Raw genomic sequence first — 18,647 nt, forward strand, 5'->3', positions numbered from 1 at the left:
TTCTGCCTCCCAAGGTGCTGGAATTATAGGCGTGAGCCACTGTGCCCAGCTTGCTTAGTATTAATAACAAAAACTAGCCATTGTCAGGTGTATTCATAATACAAATTCCTGTAAATGTGTAACATTTTGCTACACCCTGACCTCATGATTTGATTTGATTTTCTTCCATTTACCCATTCAGCCTACCCAGCTGGTCAGCTTCGTTCCACCCCACCTCATTCCTCAAATCACTGTGTCTAGTAAATGATTCTGCTTCCAAAAATAACACTCTTAGGCTGGGCATGGTGGTTCATACCTGTAATCCCAGCACTTTGGGAGGCTGAGGCTGGGGAATCATTTGAGCTTAGGTGTTCAAGACCAGCCCGGGCAACATAGCAAGACCTTGAATCTACTAAAAATAAAAATAAAAATTAACTGGGCATGGTGGCATGCCTGTAGCCCCAACTACTAGGGAGTCTCAGGTGGGAGGATCACTTCAGCCTGGAGGATTAGTTGAGCCTGGGGGACTGATGCTGCAGTGAGCTGTGATCGTGCTTATGGCACTCCAGCCTGGACAACAGAGCGAGACCCTGTCTCAAAAAACAAACACCATCAATGGTACCCAGATCTGTCCCCAGCTCTCTGCTTCTGATCAGAGTCAGTGTTTCTCACCCAAATTGTGCAGTGTCTTCTCACTGTTCTCCCCGACTACCCTGGCCCATCTGCAGTCTCTTCCTACGCAGCTGCCAGGTGATCCTTCGAAACTGCACACCCACCATGGCCATACTCTGCTTACAACTCCCCACAGGCCCTTCATCATGATTTGATAAAAGTCCAAACTTCTCATTGTGGCCAAGGTCCTTTGTGACCTGGCTACTTCTAATATTTTCCAATTTCAAACAGTGCTCCAGTGGTGGTCTCAGTCACCTGCATAACGCATTGCCTCCCAGACACCTCACATCTTTACCAGAAGTCATCTTTCTAGTGAGGCATTTCCTGGTCTCTGTATAAAATTCAATGTCTACCTCTCCCACGACCTGTCACACACATCCCCTTTTATACCTTTTAATTTTCCTCTTTGTACTTACTCTACCTATTATATATTTATATATTTATCTTGTTTCTTGCCTTTTTTCTGCACAGAACTTAAGTTACATGAGGACATAGATGTCTGTGTTGTTCACTGTCATATATCCAATGTCTAGAATAGTGCCTGGCACGTAATAGGCACTCAACAAATGGAAGGAAGGAAAGAAGGGAGAAAGGAAGGAAGAAGAGAGGGAGGGAAAGAGGGAGGGAGGCCCTATGTACACATATTTGGATGCCTGATTAATCTTCTTAACATAAATTCCTAAAGTTTGCTGGGTCAGACTAGATATGGTTTAACAGATGGCTATTTCCCTACACCTCCTCTAAACCTGCTTTCTCACTTTTGCTCGCACATGTCAGGCTGATAAAAACTGTTCTCATTGTTTTAATATTCATTTCTCTGATCATTAATTTTACAGCTTTTTTTATGTTTGTTAATCATTTATGTTTCTTCTCATGTTGCATATTTTCTCTGCCCGTGTTTGGGCTGTGTGTCTTTTTCTTATTATTTTGCAAAAAGAACTCTTTTTTTTTTTTTTTTTAACTTTTTTTTTTAGAGACAGGGTTTCACCATGTTGGTCAGGCTGGTCTTGAATTCCTGACTTCAGGTGATCCGCCCGCCTCGGCCTCCCAAAGTGCTGGGATTACAGGCGTGAGCCACCGCGCCCAAGAACTCCTGATAAACTAGTTTAATAGAAATAGAAATGGCTCCACTTGGCCTCCCAAGTCATGCTGCTGGAGTTCAAATCCCACTCCACTCTCTCTGTAGGTACATGGCCTTGTGCAAGTTCCTCTCTGTGTCTCAGTTTCTCCATCTGTAAAGTGGGAATAATGATAGTACCTACTTCATACAGTCATTGAGGTGACTAAAGAGTTCATGTATGTAAACTACGCACAGCGCCTGGCAAGTAGGGTGCGCCACATACTACCCTCATCACTTCCTAACTTTCGACAATATGTTGCCGTTTTTCTCAATTCATCATCTATCTTTTAACATTATTTATGGTATTTTCTCTGACCACACAAAAGTTTTATGCTTATGTGTAGTCAAATCCATCCACCTGTTTTTCGTTTCGATTTCTGAGTTTGGCAATCTTGCTAAGAATGTCCCCCATTCAGCCAGGCGAGGTGGTTCATGCCTATAATCCCAGCACTTTGGGAGGCTGAGGCGGGCCACGAGGTTAGGAGATTGAAACCATCCTGGCCAACACAACGCAACCCCATCTCTACTAAAAATACAAAAAATTAGCCAGGCGTAGTGGCACATGCCTGTAGTCCCAGCTGCTTGGGAGGCGGAAGCAGGAGAATCGCTTGAACCCAGGAGGCAGAGGTTGCAGTGAGCCAAGATCACGCCATTGCACTCCGGCCTGGCAACAGAATGAGACGAGACTCTGTCTCAAAAAAAAAAAAAAAGAAAAGAAAAAGAAATAGAAAGTCCTCCTTTCAAACAAATATCAGCTAGGACTCTTTATCTTGTAAGTGATAGAAGAGCAAACTCAAAATGACTTCACCATAAAGAAAACCAGAAAAGTCCAGGGGTGGGACTGGCTTCAAGTGAGGCTTGATACAGTGGCTTAAACGATGTCACCAAGGACTTAGGATCCCCCTCTCTGCCCTGCCTTACACGGTAGGCTTCATGCTTAGGTGCACCTACCTGCATGGCAGGGCACTTGATGTGCCAATACTTAACTAGAATTAAAAAAAAGACAAGTCGGGAGGCCGAGGCGGGTGGATCACGAGGTCAAGAGATCGAGACCATCCCAGTCAACATGGTGAAACCCCGTCTCTACTAAAAATACAAAAAATTAGCTGGGCATGGTGGTGCGTGCCTGTAATCCCAGCTACTCAGGAGGCTGAGGCAGGAGAATTGCCTGAACCCAGGAGGCGGAGGTTGCGGTGAGCCGAGATCGTGCCATTGCACTCCAGCCTGGGTAACAAGAGCGAAACTCCGTCTCAAAAAAAAAAAAGACAAGTCAACAATTTACAAGTTCTTATTAGTCATGCATTTGTACTAGTCACTTTTACAATTATAATACAAAGGCATTGTAAATTGTAGACAATTTTGATGTTGTGCTGATCCTTAATTAGAATCCATGGCCAGGAAGTGGCTGGCTGATGGGCTTATGTCCCACTCAAACCAAACTACTAGGCTGAGAAGGGAGATTTCTCAAAAGAAATCTGGAATTATGATTCCCAAAGAGAGGGTGGCTGGCTGCTGATCAAAGAATTCCCCATGTCTCTATCCTAATACTCTCCAGACTTTCTAATGGCACTTTTTTTTTTTTTTCTATTTTGCTTCATCTGGGCAGCTAGAAATTATTTGGTGTAAGAAGTGATCCAATTTATTATTTTCCAAATGGCTAAGCTGTTACAACACCATTTCCGTCTTTTCTCTGCTGATTGGAAATGCCATCTGTATCAGAATATGGTGACCATTTCTAGCGGTGTCTCAGTGCACTCTAGGGTGAACTGTGTGAGTGTTCTCCAGTTTCTGAGTATACATTTACTTTACTCTCAAACGTTCTATTTTAGAATAAACAACTGGAGGAGGTGAAAAGAGAAGAAAGAGAATTACTGGAGGCTCAATCAATTCCCCTGAGAAACTATTTAATGACCTATGTGATGCCAACTCTTATTCAGGGCCTGAATGAATGTTGTAGTGTTCGACCCGAAGACCCCGTTGATTATCTGGTAAGAGATTTAATTTTTTAAAAAACATCAATTTGAAGCTGAGTGTGGTGGCTCACGCCTGTAATCCCAGCACTTTAGGAGGCTGAGGTGGGCGGATCATTTGAGGTCAGGAATTAGAGATCACCCTGCCAACATGGTGAAAACTGGTTTTTTACTAAAAATACAAAAAAAAAAGAAAAAAAAAAAAGAAAAAGAAAAGAAAATGACCAGGCCCAGTGGCTCACACCTGTAATCCCAGCACTTTGGGAGGCTAAGGCGGGCAAATCACGAGGTCGGGAGTTGGAGACCAGCCTGCCCAATATGGTAAAACCCTATGTCTACTAAAAATATAAAAATTAGCCAGGCATGGTGGCACACGCTGGTGGTCCCAGCTACTCGGAAGGCTGAGGCAGAAGAATCGCTTGAACCCGGGAGGCGGGGGTTGCAGTGAGCTGAGATCACGCCACGACACTCCAGCCTGGGTGACAGAGCAAGACTCCATCTCAAAATAAATAAATAAATACAAATAAATAATTTTTTAAAAATTAGCCAGGAGTGGTGGCATGCACCTGTAGTCCCAGCTACTTGGGAAGCTGAGGCAGGAGAATCACTTGAACCTAGGAGGCAGAGCTTGCAGTGAGCCAAGATTGTGCCGCTGCACTCCAGCCTGAGTGAAGAATGAGACTCTGTCTCAAAAAAAAAAAAAAAAAGAAAGTCTGCCTGAATCTTAACAGAAAACCAGTTGAGATAGCAAAACTATGTTTCTAGTTATTAGGGAAATAGCTTCTAATACATTCACCATTTAAAATAAGACTTTTTTTCCTCATTGGTCAAACCCATATGAGATATTATTCATTTGAAAGTAAAAAATGTACATAATTTCAGTGTTATAGCTCTTTTAGAATTTGTCTAGCAGGCTATCTGGTTTTGGCTGGAAAGCCCTTAAAAAAATGTATGTACTTTTATTTATTTATTTATCGAGATGGAGTTTCACTCTTGTTGCCCAGGCTGGAGTGCAATGGTGCAGTATCGGCTCACTGCAACCTCCGTCTCCTGAGTTCAAGCAATTCTCCTGCCTTAGCCTCCTGAGTAGCTGGGATTACAGGCATCTGACACCCCACCTGGCTAATTTTTTGTATTTTTAGTAGAGACAGGGTTTCAGCATGTTGGCCAAGCTGGTCTCAAACTCCCAACCTCAAGTGATCCATCTGCCTTGGCCTCCCAAAGTGCTGGGATTACAGGCATGAGCCACCATGTCTAGCCCTGGATGATTTTTAAATTGTAAACATTACTAGTACAAATACTTGACTAATAATAACTTGTAAATTGTTGACTTGCCTTTTTTTTAAATTGTAGGCAGAATATCTCTTCAAGAACAATCCTGAAGCACAGTGAAACTTTAAAGATCTTTTTATAGAACCACAGATCACTTATTATACTTTGAAAAACTGCTTTGAAAAATGCTTCTCCAGTTCTTGGAAAATTCTTTTTTTTTATAGGCAAATATTCTATAAACTATAATCACTAAAAAGATGTATGGTATGAATGACTATATCATTAAAATTGTATTTGAAATGTAAATTGATGAAGACATCTGTGCATAGCTCATGAGACAAATACTGATTTAATATTTTATTCTTTAGTCAGGTCTAAATATACTGCTTCTGTACACTAATGTTTATAGTTATTTAATTTAGAGCATGAAGAAAATCAGACTATACATTGTAGACTATGTATTATTCTAACATGTAGGCTAATTTACATGTAGGCTAATTTACATGACTTTTTATGGCCCCGATAACAATGGTATTAGAAATGAAAATAAATTGGAATGGTTTATGTCTTGTTGAGTCACAGTAAATCAGACAAGATTGGTGTCCGTAAGGTTGCTTTTTTTTTTTTTTTTTTTTGATGAAGCAATGGTTGGGGAAAGGTTGCTCTGCATTCAGGGTCAGGATTCCAGACAGTGAGTCAGAAAGAACTGTAAACCTTTAGGTGGAGAAATTCACATAACAGGATCATTCCAATCTTTGTGATAAATAAGAAGTTCTAAATATTTTCAACACACTTTATAACATAGGCCTAAGTTATCAATCCTATGGTCTTTTCCAGTTCTAAAAATCCCATAAGAATCCTAGAATTACCTTAAATGAGAAATTAGTTTAGGTTTATTTTAATGGCATACCTATTTTATCCCTTTAAATAATGTAACCCAATATAACTGCCCTATTTTATATTTGTGGTGAAATACATGTAACATAAAATTCACCACTATAACCATTTTAAAGTGTATAATTCAGTGGCACTAAGTCCATTCACAATGATCTACAGCCACCTCTACTATCTAGTTCAGAGCTTTCTCATTACCCCACGTGGAAACCCAGCATCTATTAGGCAGTCACGCTCCATTATTCCCTCCCCCCCAGTTCCAGGCAACCACAAATCTGCTTTCTGTCTCTATGGATTTACCTATTATAAATAAAACCATACAATGGATGGCCTTTCATGTCTGGCTTCTTTCACTAAGAAAAATGTTTTCAAGGTTCATCCATGTCATACGATGTTTTAGTGCTTTGTTCCTTTTCATAGGTGAATACTACTCCATTGTATGGATATACCACATTTTGTTTAATCCTTCATTTGTTGATGGACATTTGGGTTGTTTCTACCTTTTGACTACCGTGACTAGAAGTAGCATGAACATTTGTGTGCAAGCTCTTACTTGAACACAGATTGTCAGTCTGTTGGCTAGATACCTAGGAGTGGAACTGCTGTCATGTGATCATTCTATGCTCAACTTGAGAAACTGCCACAATATTTTCCACAGTGGCTGCATCACTTACATTCCCATCAGTAGTGTATGAGGGACTCCAATTTTCTGCATCCTCACCAACACTTGTTATTTTCTGTGTGTGTGTTTTTTTTAATGGTGATCATAGTGGGTGTAACATGGCATCATATTGTGACTAAGCATCCTTTAATGTGCTTGCTGTCCATTTCAGTGTCTTCTCTGGAGAAATATACAGGCACATCTCTTAGATATCAAGGGTTTGTCTCCAGACAACCACTATAAAGCTAATATTGTAATAAAGCAAGTCACCCAAAGTTTTTGGTTTCCTAGTGCATATAAAAGTTATTTTTACACTATACTATAATCTGTTAACTGTACAATAGCATTATGTCTAAAAAACAAGGTACCTACCTTAATTTAAAAATACTTTATTGCTAAAAAATGCTAACAATAACCAGAACCTTCAGTTAGTCATAATCTTTTTGCTGGTAGAGGTTCTTGCCTTAATGTTGATGGCTGATGACTGACAGGGTGGTGGCTGCTGAAGGTTGGGGTGGCTGTGGCAATTTCTTAAAATAAGACAGCAATGGGCTGGGCCAGCAGGCTCACATTTGTAATCCCAGCTTCTGGGAGGCTGAGGCAGGCGGATCACCTGAGGTCAGGCGGATCACCTGAGGTCAGGAGTTCGAGACCAGCCTGGCCAATGTGGTGAAACCCCATCTCTACTAAAAGTACAAACAGTGGGGCATGGTGGCATGTGCCTGTAATCCCAGCTACTTGGGAGGTTGAGGCAGGAGAATTGCTTGAACCCAGGAGGAAGAGATTGCAGTGAGCTGAGATTGTGCCATTGCACTCCAGCCTGGGTGAGACAGTGAGACTCCATCTCAAAAAATAAAAAATAAAAAGACAGCGATGAAGTTTGCCACATCGACAGACTCTTCCTTTCAAGAAAAACTTCTCTGTAGCATGTCATGTTATTTGATGATATTTTACCCACATTAGAGCTTTTTCTTTTCTTTTCTTTTCTTTTCTTTTCTTTTCTTTTTTTTTAATTAAAGATGGGGTTTCACCATGATGGCCAGGCTGGTCTTGAACTCCTGACCTCAGGTGATCCACTCTCCTCAGCCTCCCAAAGTGCTAGGATTACAGGTGTGAGCTACCACGCCCGGCTAGAACTTTTTCAAAATTTGAGTCAATCCTCTCAAATCCTGATACTGCTTTATCAACTAAGTTTATTAAATATTCAAAATCCTTTGTTGTACATTTCAACAGTGTTCACAGTGTCTTCATCAGGAGTAGATTCCATCTCAAGAAACTGTTGGGGGGAGACCCCATAAGTGCCAAGGCAGGAGTCAGAAGTCTCAGCCTATTCCCATATAAATAATGAAGAAGAAAATAATTAGAGATAACCCTTAGAAAGTGGAACCTTTTTGGATTAAAAGGAAAAAAAAAAGAAAAGAAAATAATTAGAAATATAATCATAGTAGTTATGCATATGTGATCTTAGTTATTCATATGTGATCTTACTTATTCATATGTGATCTTAGTTCTTTTACTAATGCCTCTCAGGTCATGAAGTGTGAACCTGGGGTGACATTGTGAAAGGAATGACCCTGAGGCAAGATGCTTTAAGCCCTCTGTCACGCCCATGTAAGGGCTGCTGGAGGGCGCCTAGGCTATGCGGCAGTGCCAGCGCTGGAGGGCACCTAGGCTATGCGGCAGTGCCAGCGCTGGAGGGCACCTAGGCTATGCGGCAGTGCCAGCGCTGGAGGGCGCCTAGGCTATGCGGCAGTGCCAGCGCTGGAGGGCGCCTAGGCTATGCGGCAGTGCCAGCGCTGGAGGGCGCCTAGGCTATGCACCAAGGCCAGCGCTGGAGGGCACCTAGGCCAGCGCTGGGAAAGCACCTGCTATTTAGCAAGCTGCGGAAGGAGATATCAGAGATGTCTCTTTCCCCAGAGGAGTTAGGAGAAAACTCCACTCCTCCAAGCTCTTGCAGTCGGTGGAGCAGTCAGAAGACACATTTATCAATTAAGCTTGCTATCTTATATGGGCATGGTTTGTGGTGTCCCAGAACAATTACAATAGTGACATCAAAAATCACTGATAAATAATAAAGAAAATCACTGGTAAATTACTCCTTGGTCCATGGGCTGCAGAATAGATGTTGTGTTAATAGACACAAAAACGTTAATTTCTTTGTACACCTCCATCAGAGCTCTTGGGTGACTACATGCATTGTCAATGAGCAGTAATACTTTGAAAGGAATCATTTAGTTTCTGAGCAGTAGTTCTTAACAGTGGGCTTAAACTATTCAGTAAACCAAGCCATTGCACAGTGGTTGATGTCTGTAGTTTTAGCTACTCAGGTGGCTGAGGCAGGGGGATTGCTTGAACCCAGAAGTTTGAGGCTGTGATGTTCAGTGATCACACCTGTGAATAGCTACTGCACTCCAGCTCGGGCAACATACTGAGACTCTGTCTCTTAAAAAAAAAAAAATTGAGTAAGTCATGCTGTAAATAAATGTGCTATCATCCAGACTTCATTGTTCCCTGAATAGAGCACAGACAGAGTAGATTTGGGTATATGCTTAAGGGCCCTAGGATTTTTGGAATGGTAAATAGACATTGGCTTCAACTTAAAGTCACTAGCTGCATTAATTTCTAACAAGAAAGTCAGTCTATCTTTTGAAGGTTTGAAGCTGAGCATGGACTTCTCTTTTCGTAGGAGAGTCCTAGATGGCATCTTCTTCCAATATAAGGCTGTTTTCGCTTTGTTGAAAATCTGTTGGTCCGTGTAGCCACTTTCTTACGTGATTTTAGCTGGATCTTCTGGGTAACTTGCTGTTGCGTCTACATCAGCACTTGCTGTTTTCACCTTGCACTTTTAGGTTACGGAGACGGCTTCTTTTCTTAAACCTCATGAACCAACCTCTGCTAGCTTCAACTTTGCTTCTACAGCTTCCTCACCACTCTCAGCCTTCATAGAATTAAAGAGAGTTAGGCCCTGGCTCTGGATTAGGCTTTGGCTTAAGGGAATGTTGTAGTTGGTATGATCTTCTGTAAACACCATTCAAACTTTCTCCATATCAGCAATAAAGCTGTTTCACGTTCTTATCATTTGTGTGTTCACTGGAGTAGCACTTTTAACTTCCTTCAAGAACTTTTTCTTTGCATTCACAACTTGGCTAACTGGCACAAGAGGCCTAGATTTTGTCTATCTTGACTTTCAATATGTCTTCCTCACTAAGCTTAACTATTTCTACCTTTTAATTTAAAGTGAGAGACTTGTGACTCTTCATTTGAATACTTAGAGGCCATTATAGGGTTATTACTTGTTTGTTTGTTTGTTTGAGACAGAGTTTTGCTTTTGTTGCCCAGGCTGGATTGCAATGGTGCAACCTCGACTCACTGCAACCTCTGCCTCCTGGGTTCAAGCAGTTCTTCCTCAGCCTTCTGAGTAGTTGGGACTACAGGTGCGCGCCACCACACCTGGCTAATTTTTGTATTTTTAGTAGAGACAGGGTTTCACCATATTGGTCAGGCTGGTCTTAAACTTCTAACCTTGTGATCTGCCTGCCTTGGCCTCTCAAAGTGCTGGGATTACAGGTGTGAGTCACCACGCCCAGCCAATTCATCTAATTTCAATATTGTTGTGTCTCAGGGAAAAGGTAGGTCCAAAAAGAGGGACAGAGATGGTAAAATGGCTGGTCGGTGGAGCAGTCAGAACACACATTTATTTATCAATTAAGCTTGCTGTCTTATATGGGCATGGTTTGTGGCGTCCCAGAACAGTTACAACAGTGATATCAAAAATCACTGATAAATAATAATAAAGTTAGAAATATTGCAAGAATTATCAAAATGTGACACAGAGGTATGAAACGAGCACGTGCTGTTGGAAAAATGGTGCTGATAAGACTTGCGTGATGCGGGGTTGCAAAAACCTTCAATTTGCAGAAAATAGTACCTGCAAAGTACAATAAAGCAAAGGACAATAAAATGAGGTGTGCCTGTGTATTCAGGCACTTTGCTCACTTTTTCTTGGGGTTGTCTTTTTGTTGAATTTTAAGAGTTGTTTATATATTTTGGATACAAGACCCTTACCAAACAATGATTTGCAAAGATTTCCTTCCATCCCATGGATCTTTTCATTCTGCTGAGAGTGCCCTTTAAGACACAAAAGGTTTTAATTTTGAGAAAGTTTAATGTACCTATTTTTAATTTTGTTTCACTGCACTATTTTTGGAAACTATTTTTTATAATTTCAACTTTGATTTTAGATTCAGCGGGTAACGTGCAGGTTTGTTACACGGGTATACTGTGTGATGCTAAAGTTTGGGACACAAATGATCCCATCACTCAGGTGGTGAGCACGGTACCCAATAGTTTTTCAACCCTTGCTCCCCCATCCTTTCCTCCCACCTCTAGTAGTCTCCAGGGTCTATTGTTGCCATCTCTATGTCCATGAGAACCCAATGTTAATTAGCATAGGATAATGGCCCTCAGCTGCATCCATGCTGCTGCGAAGGGCATGATTTCATTATTTTTCATGGCTGCACTCTATACTGTTTTTGACCCTTATATTTTAATAAGAGTCATGTATTTAAAGAGTCTTTATTTAAACAAAGAGAATACCCTTCTATTTTAATAAGAATCATGTATTTAATAAGAGTCTTTATTGAAATAAAGAGAATACATTTTCCACAGTTTGGAATCATTAGTCTTTATAATAGTTACATTTTCATGCCTTCATTTCATGACCTTGCTTCCTAGTTTACTGGGAAAAAAAAGCAAGTCATCAAAAGAGAGCTTCTTTGTCTTCACAGGTCATAGAACCAGTAAAAGAAAAAAAAGAATAAAAGAATTAAAGAGAGCTTCTAAATCCTCCTGCTACAAACCTATCTCTGCCTCCCCTTCTGCTACAGAGAACTGTGTGTGCTCCTATCTGAGGTCAGCCCTCAACTTGTGCCCTCGCTCCTGTCCCTCCTCACATCATCAGATTCTACCCTTCAAATTGTCTGCTCTCTCATAGCTTCATTTTTCTCTCACTTCTGGATCATCATGCCAAGCTTGAAACATGACGTACTAGCTTCCGTACTTCAAAACCAAATTAAAATGCAAAAACCTTCCCACACCTCCACATCCTCCTCCAGCTATGGTCCCAATATAGCAAAGTTACTAGTGAGCTCCACATTTCCAAATCCAATTGGTAATTCTCAGGCCTCATCTTACTGGGCGTCTCTGACCATCTGACACATTTTATCATTTCCTCCTTGAAACACTTTCTTCCCTCCATCTGAATGTCTAGTAGGCATGATAAACTTTAACAAGGCCAACTGTGATTCCTGATCTCCCTCCTCCCTCCCCTCTACCTGCTGCTCCCCCCATTTCCCACCTCAGTTACGGCAACTCCATCCTTCCAGTTGCTCAGGCTCAAAACCTTGAAGTCATTCTCAATTCTTTTTCTTTTCTCTCCCTCTCTTTTTTTTGAGATGAAGTCTCTCTGTCACCCAGGGACTGGAGTGCAGTGGTGTGATCTCAGCTCCCTGCAACCTCTGTCTCCCAGGTTCAAGCCATTCTCCTGCCTCAGCCTCCCAAGTAGCTGGGATTACAGGTGGGTGCCATCACGCCTGGCTAATTTTTGTATTTTTAGTAGAGACAGGGTTTGTCATGTTGGCCAGGCTGGTCTCGAACTCCTGACCTCAGGTGATCCACCTGACTTGCCCTCCCAAAGTGCTGGGATTACAGGCATGAGCAGCTGTGCCCAGCTCTTTTCCTTTTCTCTTACCCCCCACCCATTATATGGATGCATTATATTGGCTCAACTTTCAATGCATTATATTGGCTCAACTTTCAAAACATATCTGGAGTCTCTGTGCTTCTCATCCTTCCAACACTACTGCCCATTAATCCATTAACCCATTATTCTATTAATCTATGAATGGATTAATGCATGCATGAGGACAGGGCCCAATCATCTCTTAAGGGTCCCACCTCTCCATACTGCCACATTGGGGAAAATTTAAATATGAGTTTTGGAGGGATCAAATATTCGAATCATGGCAAGCTGGTATCATTTACAATAAAATAGGTAGGGGTAACCTAAGGAAGATGTGTGAGAATTCTACTGAAAATTACAAAACATTACTGATAGTAATTAAACATGAACTAAATGGAGAAATGAAGGGACAGACCATATTAATAATCTATAAAGCCCAATATTGGTAATACTTAAATTCTTCCCCCAAATGATCTATACAGAATCAATGTAACTCCAATCAGAATCCTAGCATCTTCTTTCTCTCTCTCTCCCCTTCCCTCCCTCCCTCCCTCCTTCCTTCCCTCCCTCCCTCCCTCCCTCCTTCCTTCCTTCCTTCCCTCCCTCCCTCCCTCCTTCCTTCTTTGCTTGCTTCCTTCTCACTTAATTTTTTTTTAGGGGATGAAAATCAGCAATCTGGGCCGGGCACGGTGGCTCACGCCTGTAATCCCAGCACTTTGGTAGGCCAAGGTGAGCGGATCACCTGAGGCTGGGAGTTCAAGACCAGCCTGACCAACATGGAGAAAACCGGTCTCTACTAAAAATACAAATTAGCTGAGTGTGGTGGCGCATGCCTGTAATTCCAGCTACTCAGGAGGCTGAGGCAGGAAAATTGCTGGAACCTTGGAGATGGAGGTTTCAGTGAGCCAAGATTGTGCCATTGCACTCCAGCCTGGGCAACAAGTGCGAAATTCCATCTCAAAAAAAAAAAAAAAAAAAGGCCAGGCGTGGTGGTTCATACCTGTAATCCAAGCACTTTGGAGGCCAAGGCAGGCGGATCACCTGAGGTTGTGAGTTCAAGACCAGCCTGACCAACATGGTGAAACCCCATCTTTAAAAAAAAAATCAGAAATCTGGTTCTAAAATGTATATGGCAATGCAAAAGACCTGGAATAATCAAAACAATCTTCAAGAACAAACCTATAGTACTTAAACACTCCAGATATCAAGACTTATTACAAAGCTACAGTGATTAGAACAGACACATAGATCAATGGAGCAGAATCAAGAACCTAGAAATGGACCCAGACATTTACAGTCACCTGACTTACAGCAAAGGTGCCATGGCAATTCGATAGGAAAGAATGGTCTTTTAATAAATGGTCCATGGCCGTCAACTGGCGATCCGCATATTAAAAACAAAGCCAAGCCTTGACCTCTATCTCATACTGTACACAAAATTATTTTGAAATGGAGCATAGAATTAAATGTGAAAGTCAAAATAATAAAGTGGCTGGATGTGGTGGCTCATTCCTTAATTCTAGCACTTTGGGAGGCCAAGGCAGGAGAATCACCTGAGGCCAAGAGTTCCAGACCAGCCCGAGTGACATAGCTGGCACCTTGTCTCCACTAAAAATAAAAAAAATTAGCTGGGCATGGTGGCATGCACCTGTAGTCCCAGCTACTTGGGAGCTGAGGCAGGAGGATTACTTGAGCCTGGGAGATGGAGGCTACAATGAACTATGATCGCAGCACTGCACTCCAGCCTGGGTGACAGAATGTAAAACCTTGTCTCAAAAAATAATTAGATAAGTAAAATAAAAGGGGATACGAATTTAATGAAAAGACTGCTCAAGAGTATAGTATTCACTGGATAAAAATGCTTATATTATTATTTTTATTTTAGTAATTAATAGGTTTTTTTTGAAAAAGTATTGGCCCTGTGGATCATCAGAGTTCCTTATTGGATAAAAATCTCTGTGTCACATGGTATCTCCCATTACTACTCCTAAATGACACCAAAACACAAATTCATGTAGTTCCCAACATAGGAAGAGCTTCTCTTCTCAAAAACATTTTCATGCACTTTTTGTTGTTTGAACGCACTGTGGACTTCTGGGAACCAGTTTTGAAAATTTTCCACTATTTATGACGTTGTTCTGTGGAAAATTTAATCAGGATGATACAGTAGTCCCCCCTTATCTGGAGTTTCTCTTTACTGTTTTGGTTACCTGTGGTCAACCGTGAGCTGAAAATAGTAAATGAAAAATGTTACAAATAAACAACTCCTAAGTTTAAAATTCCATACCACTCCAAGCAGCGTCATAAAATCTTGTGCTTTCTTGCTCAGGTGGACATGAATCATCCTGTCCCGTGTTTCCACACTGTATATACTTAGCAGCCCTCTTCACGATCGGATCAACTGCCCAATATTACAGTGCTTGTGTTCAGGTCACTCTTATTTTACTTAATAATGGCCCCAGAGAGGCACGGGTGGAAAAGAATAATAATAATAATGGCCCCAAAGGGCAAGAGTAGTCATGCTGGCACATTATTCTAATTGTTCTATTTTATTATTGTTGCTGTTAACCTCTCACTGTGCCTAATCTACAAACTAAACTTTATCATAGGTATATATGTGTAGGAAAAAACGTAGTAAATAGAGGGTTCGGCACTACCCTCGGTTTCAGGCATCTGCTGGGACTCTTTGAAAGTATTCCCTGAGGATAAAGAGAGATTACTATACTTAAAATTCCAGTAGAACACGTCTTCCCCCGTCTCCGCAGCCAGGAGAAAACAGGCACTGGGTGATGGGGCAATAGCCGTGGAGACAAGCAGCAGCTGGAGGGAGGTGTGGGCAGGACTCAGGACAAGCAAGGCAAGGGTAACAGTAGACTGGTACCAATATACTATTAATTGGTCTTATCTCACTCTTCACTTTCCTCAGCGAGAGTTTTATTCTTAACTGGGTCCTAAATATGATCTGTGAGCATCTAGCTTATTACTCATTCATAAAATTTGAGTTGGAGTAGGGTGTATATATAAGGTCCTTCCAGAGCCAAAACATGATTCCAAGCCATGATTCTTGCTTTCAGAGTTTATGTTTCCAGCCCAGATTTCTCTTCTTAGCTCCAGAAGCATATTTTCAACTATCTCATAGACATTTCTGAATGTCCCACAGACACTTCAAAATCAACACATAGCTACTACTCTCCTGATCTCATCCACTCACCCAGTTATCCATCTCTATTTCCTACTTCATTTACCAGTGGCTCCAGCACTGTCACCCGCCCCCACCCAGAACCTCTGAAATCATTTTGGTTTTCTTCCTCTCCATCACCTCTCACATCTAGAATTAACTATGCCTCCTCAATCTTTCTCAAATTGTTCCCTTCTTCTCTTCCTTATTTCAAACTTCATTTCTCATCTGAAAGATTGCAAGAGCTACCTCACCCATCTTCCATCTTCAAAATCTCTCCTAGTTCAAATTCATTCCTTATACTTTCAGTCATCTTTCCAAAAATATAAATGTAACCTCACTCCAGTTTTAAAACTTTAAATGGCTCCTCCATTCACAAAAAGAAAAATTCAAAATCTCTTAGAATTAACTTCAAGTCTCAGCTCAAAGGTCAGTTCCCCTGAAAAGCCTTGTCTATCTAAAGTTGACCTCTACCATAACTCTATCGCCTGGTTTGTTAATGGTTCTTATCACCATCTATAATTCCCTTGTCTGTGTATGGTCATTATGTGCCCTCCCATCTCCCTTTTTTTTGAGACGTTGTCTCATTCTGTCACCCACGCCGTAGCACAGTGGCATGATCTTGGCTCACTATAGCCTTGACTTCCTGGGCTTAGGTGATTCTCCCACTTCAGCCTTCCGAATAGCTAGGACTACAGGTGTGCACCACCATGCCCTTTATCTTCTGCCTCTCACTTGCTTTCCAGCTTTATTTCCACCACTCCTCACTAAATATTTTGTGGTTTTGTCTTCAAAAATCTCCCTTTCTCCAAATAAATTATTTGCACTTTTTAATATTTATTTATTTATTGAGGCAGAGTTTTGGTCTTGTTGTCTAGGCTGGAGTGCAATGGCATGATCTCGGTCCACTGCAACCTCTGCCTTCCAGGTTCAAGTGATTCTCCTGTCTCAGCCTCCCTGAGTAGCTGGGATTACAGGCACCCACCACCATGCCCAGCTAATTTTTGTTTTTACTAGAGATAGGGTTTCACCATGTTGGCCAGGGTAGTCTCTAATTCCTGACCTCAGGCGATCTACTTGCCTCAGCCTCCCAAAGTGCTGGGATTACAGGTGTGAACCACCGTGCCCGGCCTTATTTTATTTTTAAAACTTGTTCTCTTTACCTGAGATGCCCCTCTACTCCTGTCCACTTACCAAACCCTAATATATCAGGATGTGTCTGAAGTGACCTCTAACATGAAGTCTACCTTGACTCCATCCTCAATATTGTTCCTTTTAAATGTCTTAGGCAAATAGAGTGGTATCCAGCACATTCTAGGTATAAAATAGTCATCAGCTGTGCTATCTAGCTGCCTCATTCTATGAAAGGCTGAAACAAAAATAGTTTGAAGCAATTATAGACCAAAAGCATGGATGTTTACCATCCTTTTCTTCACTGCCGTCTGAGATGCCTGGCAGAGGACAGCATAAGCTGAAAAAGTCCCCATTCTTTAAATCATAAAGTTCATCACTAGTGCGTATCTTTTTCTTTTTGACTTCCTGGGCTCATCTCTACTAAAAATACTTTTTTTCTTTTCTCTCTCTTTTCCTTTTCTTTCTCCTTCCTTCGTTCCCCCCCACCCCCCCGCCCCACCACCAAGGTCTTGCTGTGTTGCCAAGCTAGTGTGCAGTGGCAGGATCAGGGCTCACTGCAGTCTCGACTTCCTCGTTTCAGGTGATCCTCCCATCTCAGCCTCCCAAGTAGCTGGGACTACAGGCGTGTGCCAAGCCCAGCTAATTTTTTTGACTTTATTTTTTTAGTAGAGATAAGATTCTGCCATGTTGCCCAGGGTGGTCTAGAACTCCCAAGCTCAAGGAATTGTCTGCCTCCCAAAGTGCTGGGATTACAGGTGTGAGTGAGCCACTGTGCCAGGCCTCAGGGAATTTCTTTCTTTCTTTTTTTTTTTTTTGAGACAGAGTCTTGCTCTGTTGCCAGGCTGGAGTGCAGTGGCACAATCTGGGCTCACTGCAACCTCTGCCTCCTGGTTGAGAATCGCCTCAAGCGATTCTCCTGCCTCGGCCTCCCAAGTAGCTGAGACTATTTGGGAGGCTGAGGCAGGTACACACCAACATGCCCAGATAATTTTTGTATTTTTAGTAGAGAAGGAGTTTCACCATATTGGCCACAACGGTCTCTATCTCTTGACCTCGGGATCTGCCCACCTTGGCCTCCCAAAGTGCGGGGATTACAGGTGTGAGTGAGCCACTGTGCCCGGCCTCAGGGCATATCTTTATAAGCAACTTTTAAGTCCACAGCCTTAATACATTATTGGATTATCTGGATCTCAGATTTTCGGTGTTTTAAGGACAACTATGCTTCTGAGTCCCCAGTCAAAGCCACCTTGATAACAAGAGGATAAGACACTAAGTGGAAGAAATGAGAATCGAATACAAATCTGTGTCCAGATCAGCACAATTTACGGAAATGTAGACCACATATATAACTTAACATTTTCTAGTGGTCACATTTAAAAAAACAGATACAATTAATTTTCAGTTTCTTTTTTTTTGAGACGGTGTCGTTCTGTCACGCAGGTTGGAGTGCAGTGGTGAGATGAAGACTCAAGGCAGCCTCCACCTCCTACTCCAGCAATCAATCCTCCCACCTCGGCCTCTGGAGTAAATGGGACCACAGGCACATACTACCATGCCCAGCTAATTTATTTATTTTTTTACTTTTTGTAGAGACAGGGGTTTTCCTATATTGCCCAGGCTGGTCTCTCATGCTCAAGCGGTCCTCCCACCTTAGCCTCCTAAAGTACTGGATCACAGGTGTGAGACACTGTGCCCGGCTTACATTTTCTTTACTGCAGTATAGCTAACATATTTCAAGGGGATCAGGGAGGTGTTTCACATTCCTCGAACTCTAACACCCGTGCGGCCCTCAGAACAGGTTAGGTCCCGAGCTTTTCCCATTCTGAGTCACTAGTCCTACTAGACATTCTGAGGAAAAAAAGGGAAAGCCTTTGTGAAACTTCCTGAGGATGCACAAGAGCATATTAACATATTTAGAGTTTAGAACTTTGATTGACGCAGCGTCCTGTATTTGATTCTTTCCCTCCTCCTCCTCTCCAGGAACTCTCTGTGTGACACTGTAGAACTTACTACTCGTTCTAATTCGA

The 18,647-nt window shown here is 41.9% G+C and overlaps 1 protein-coding gene and 1 non-coding gene across 2 annotated transcripts in view; both read left to right on the forward strand.

Moving 5' to 3' along the window:
• Positions 1–5,236, forward strand: part of AK7 (adenylate kinase 7) — an 87,200-nt gene extending 81,964 nt beyond the window's left edge. The window contains exons 17-18 of the mRNA XM_012471269.3: positions 3,601–3,759; positions 5,095–5,236. Coding sequence (XP_012326692.2) covers positions 3,601–3,759; positions 5,095–5,133 — 198 coding nt within the window. The 3' untranslated portion in view covers positions 5,134–5,236. The remainder of the gene's footprint in view (positions 1–3,600; positions 3,760–5,094) is intronic.
• LOC135274385 (U7 small nuclear RNA) lies at positions 4,621–4,682 on the forward strand. Its single transcript, XR_010342224.1, has one exon. It is a non-coding gene; the product is annotated as a U7 small nuclear RNA (small nuclear RNA).
• Positions 5,237–18,647: the final 13,411 nt, after the last annotated feature.

Source organism: Aotus nancymaae, unplaced genomic scaffold (assembly GCF_030222135.1).
Source record: "Aotus nancymaae isolate 86718 unplaced genomic scaffold, 86718_ANA_hifiasm-v0.15.2.pri h1tg000011l, whole genome shotgun sequence".
Lineage (NCBI taxonomy): Eukaryota > Metazoa > Chordata > Mammalia > Primates > Aotidae > Aotus > Aotus nancymaae.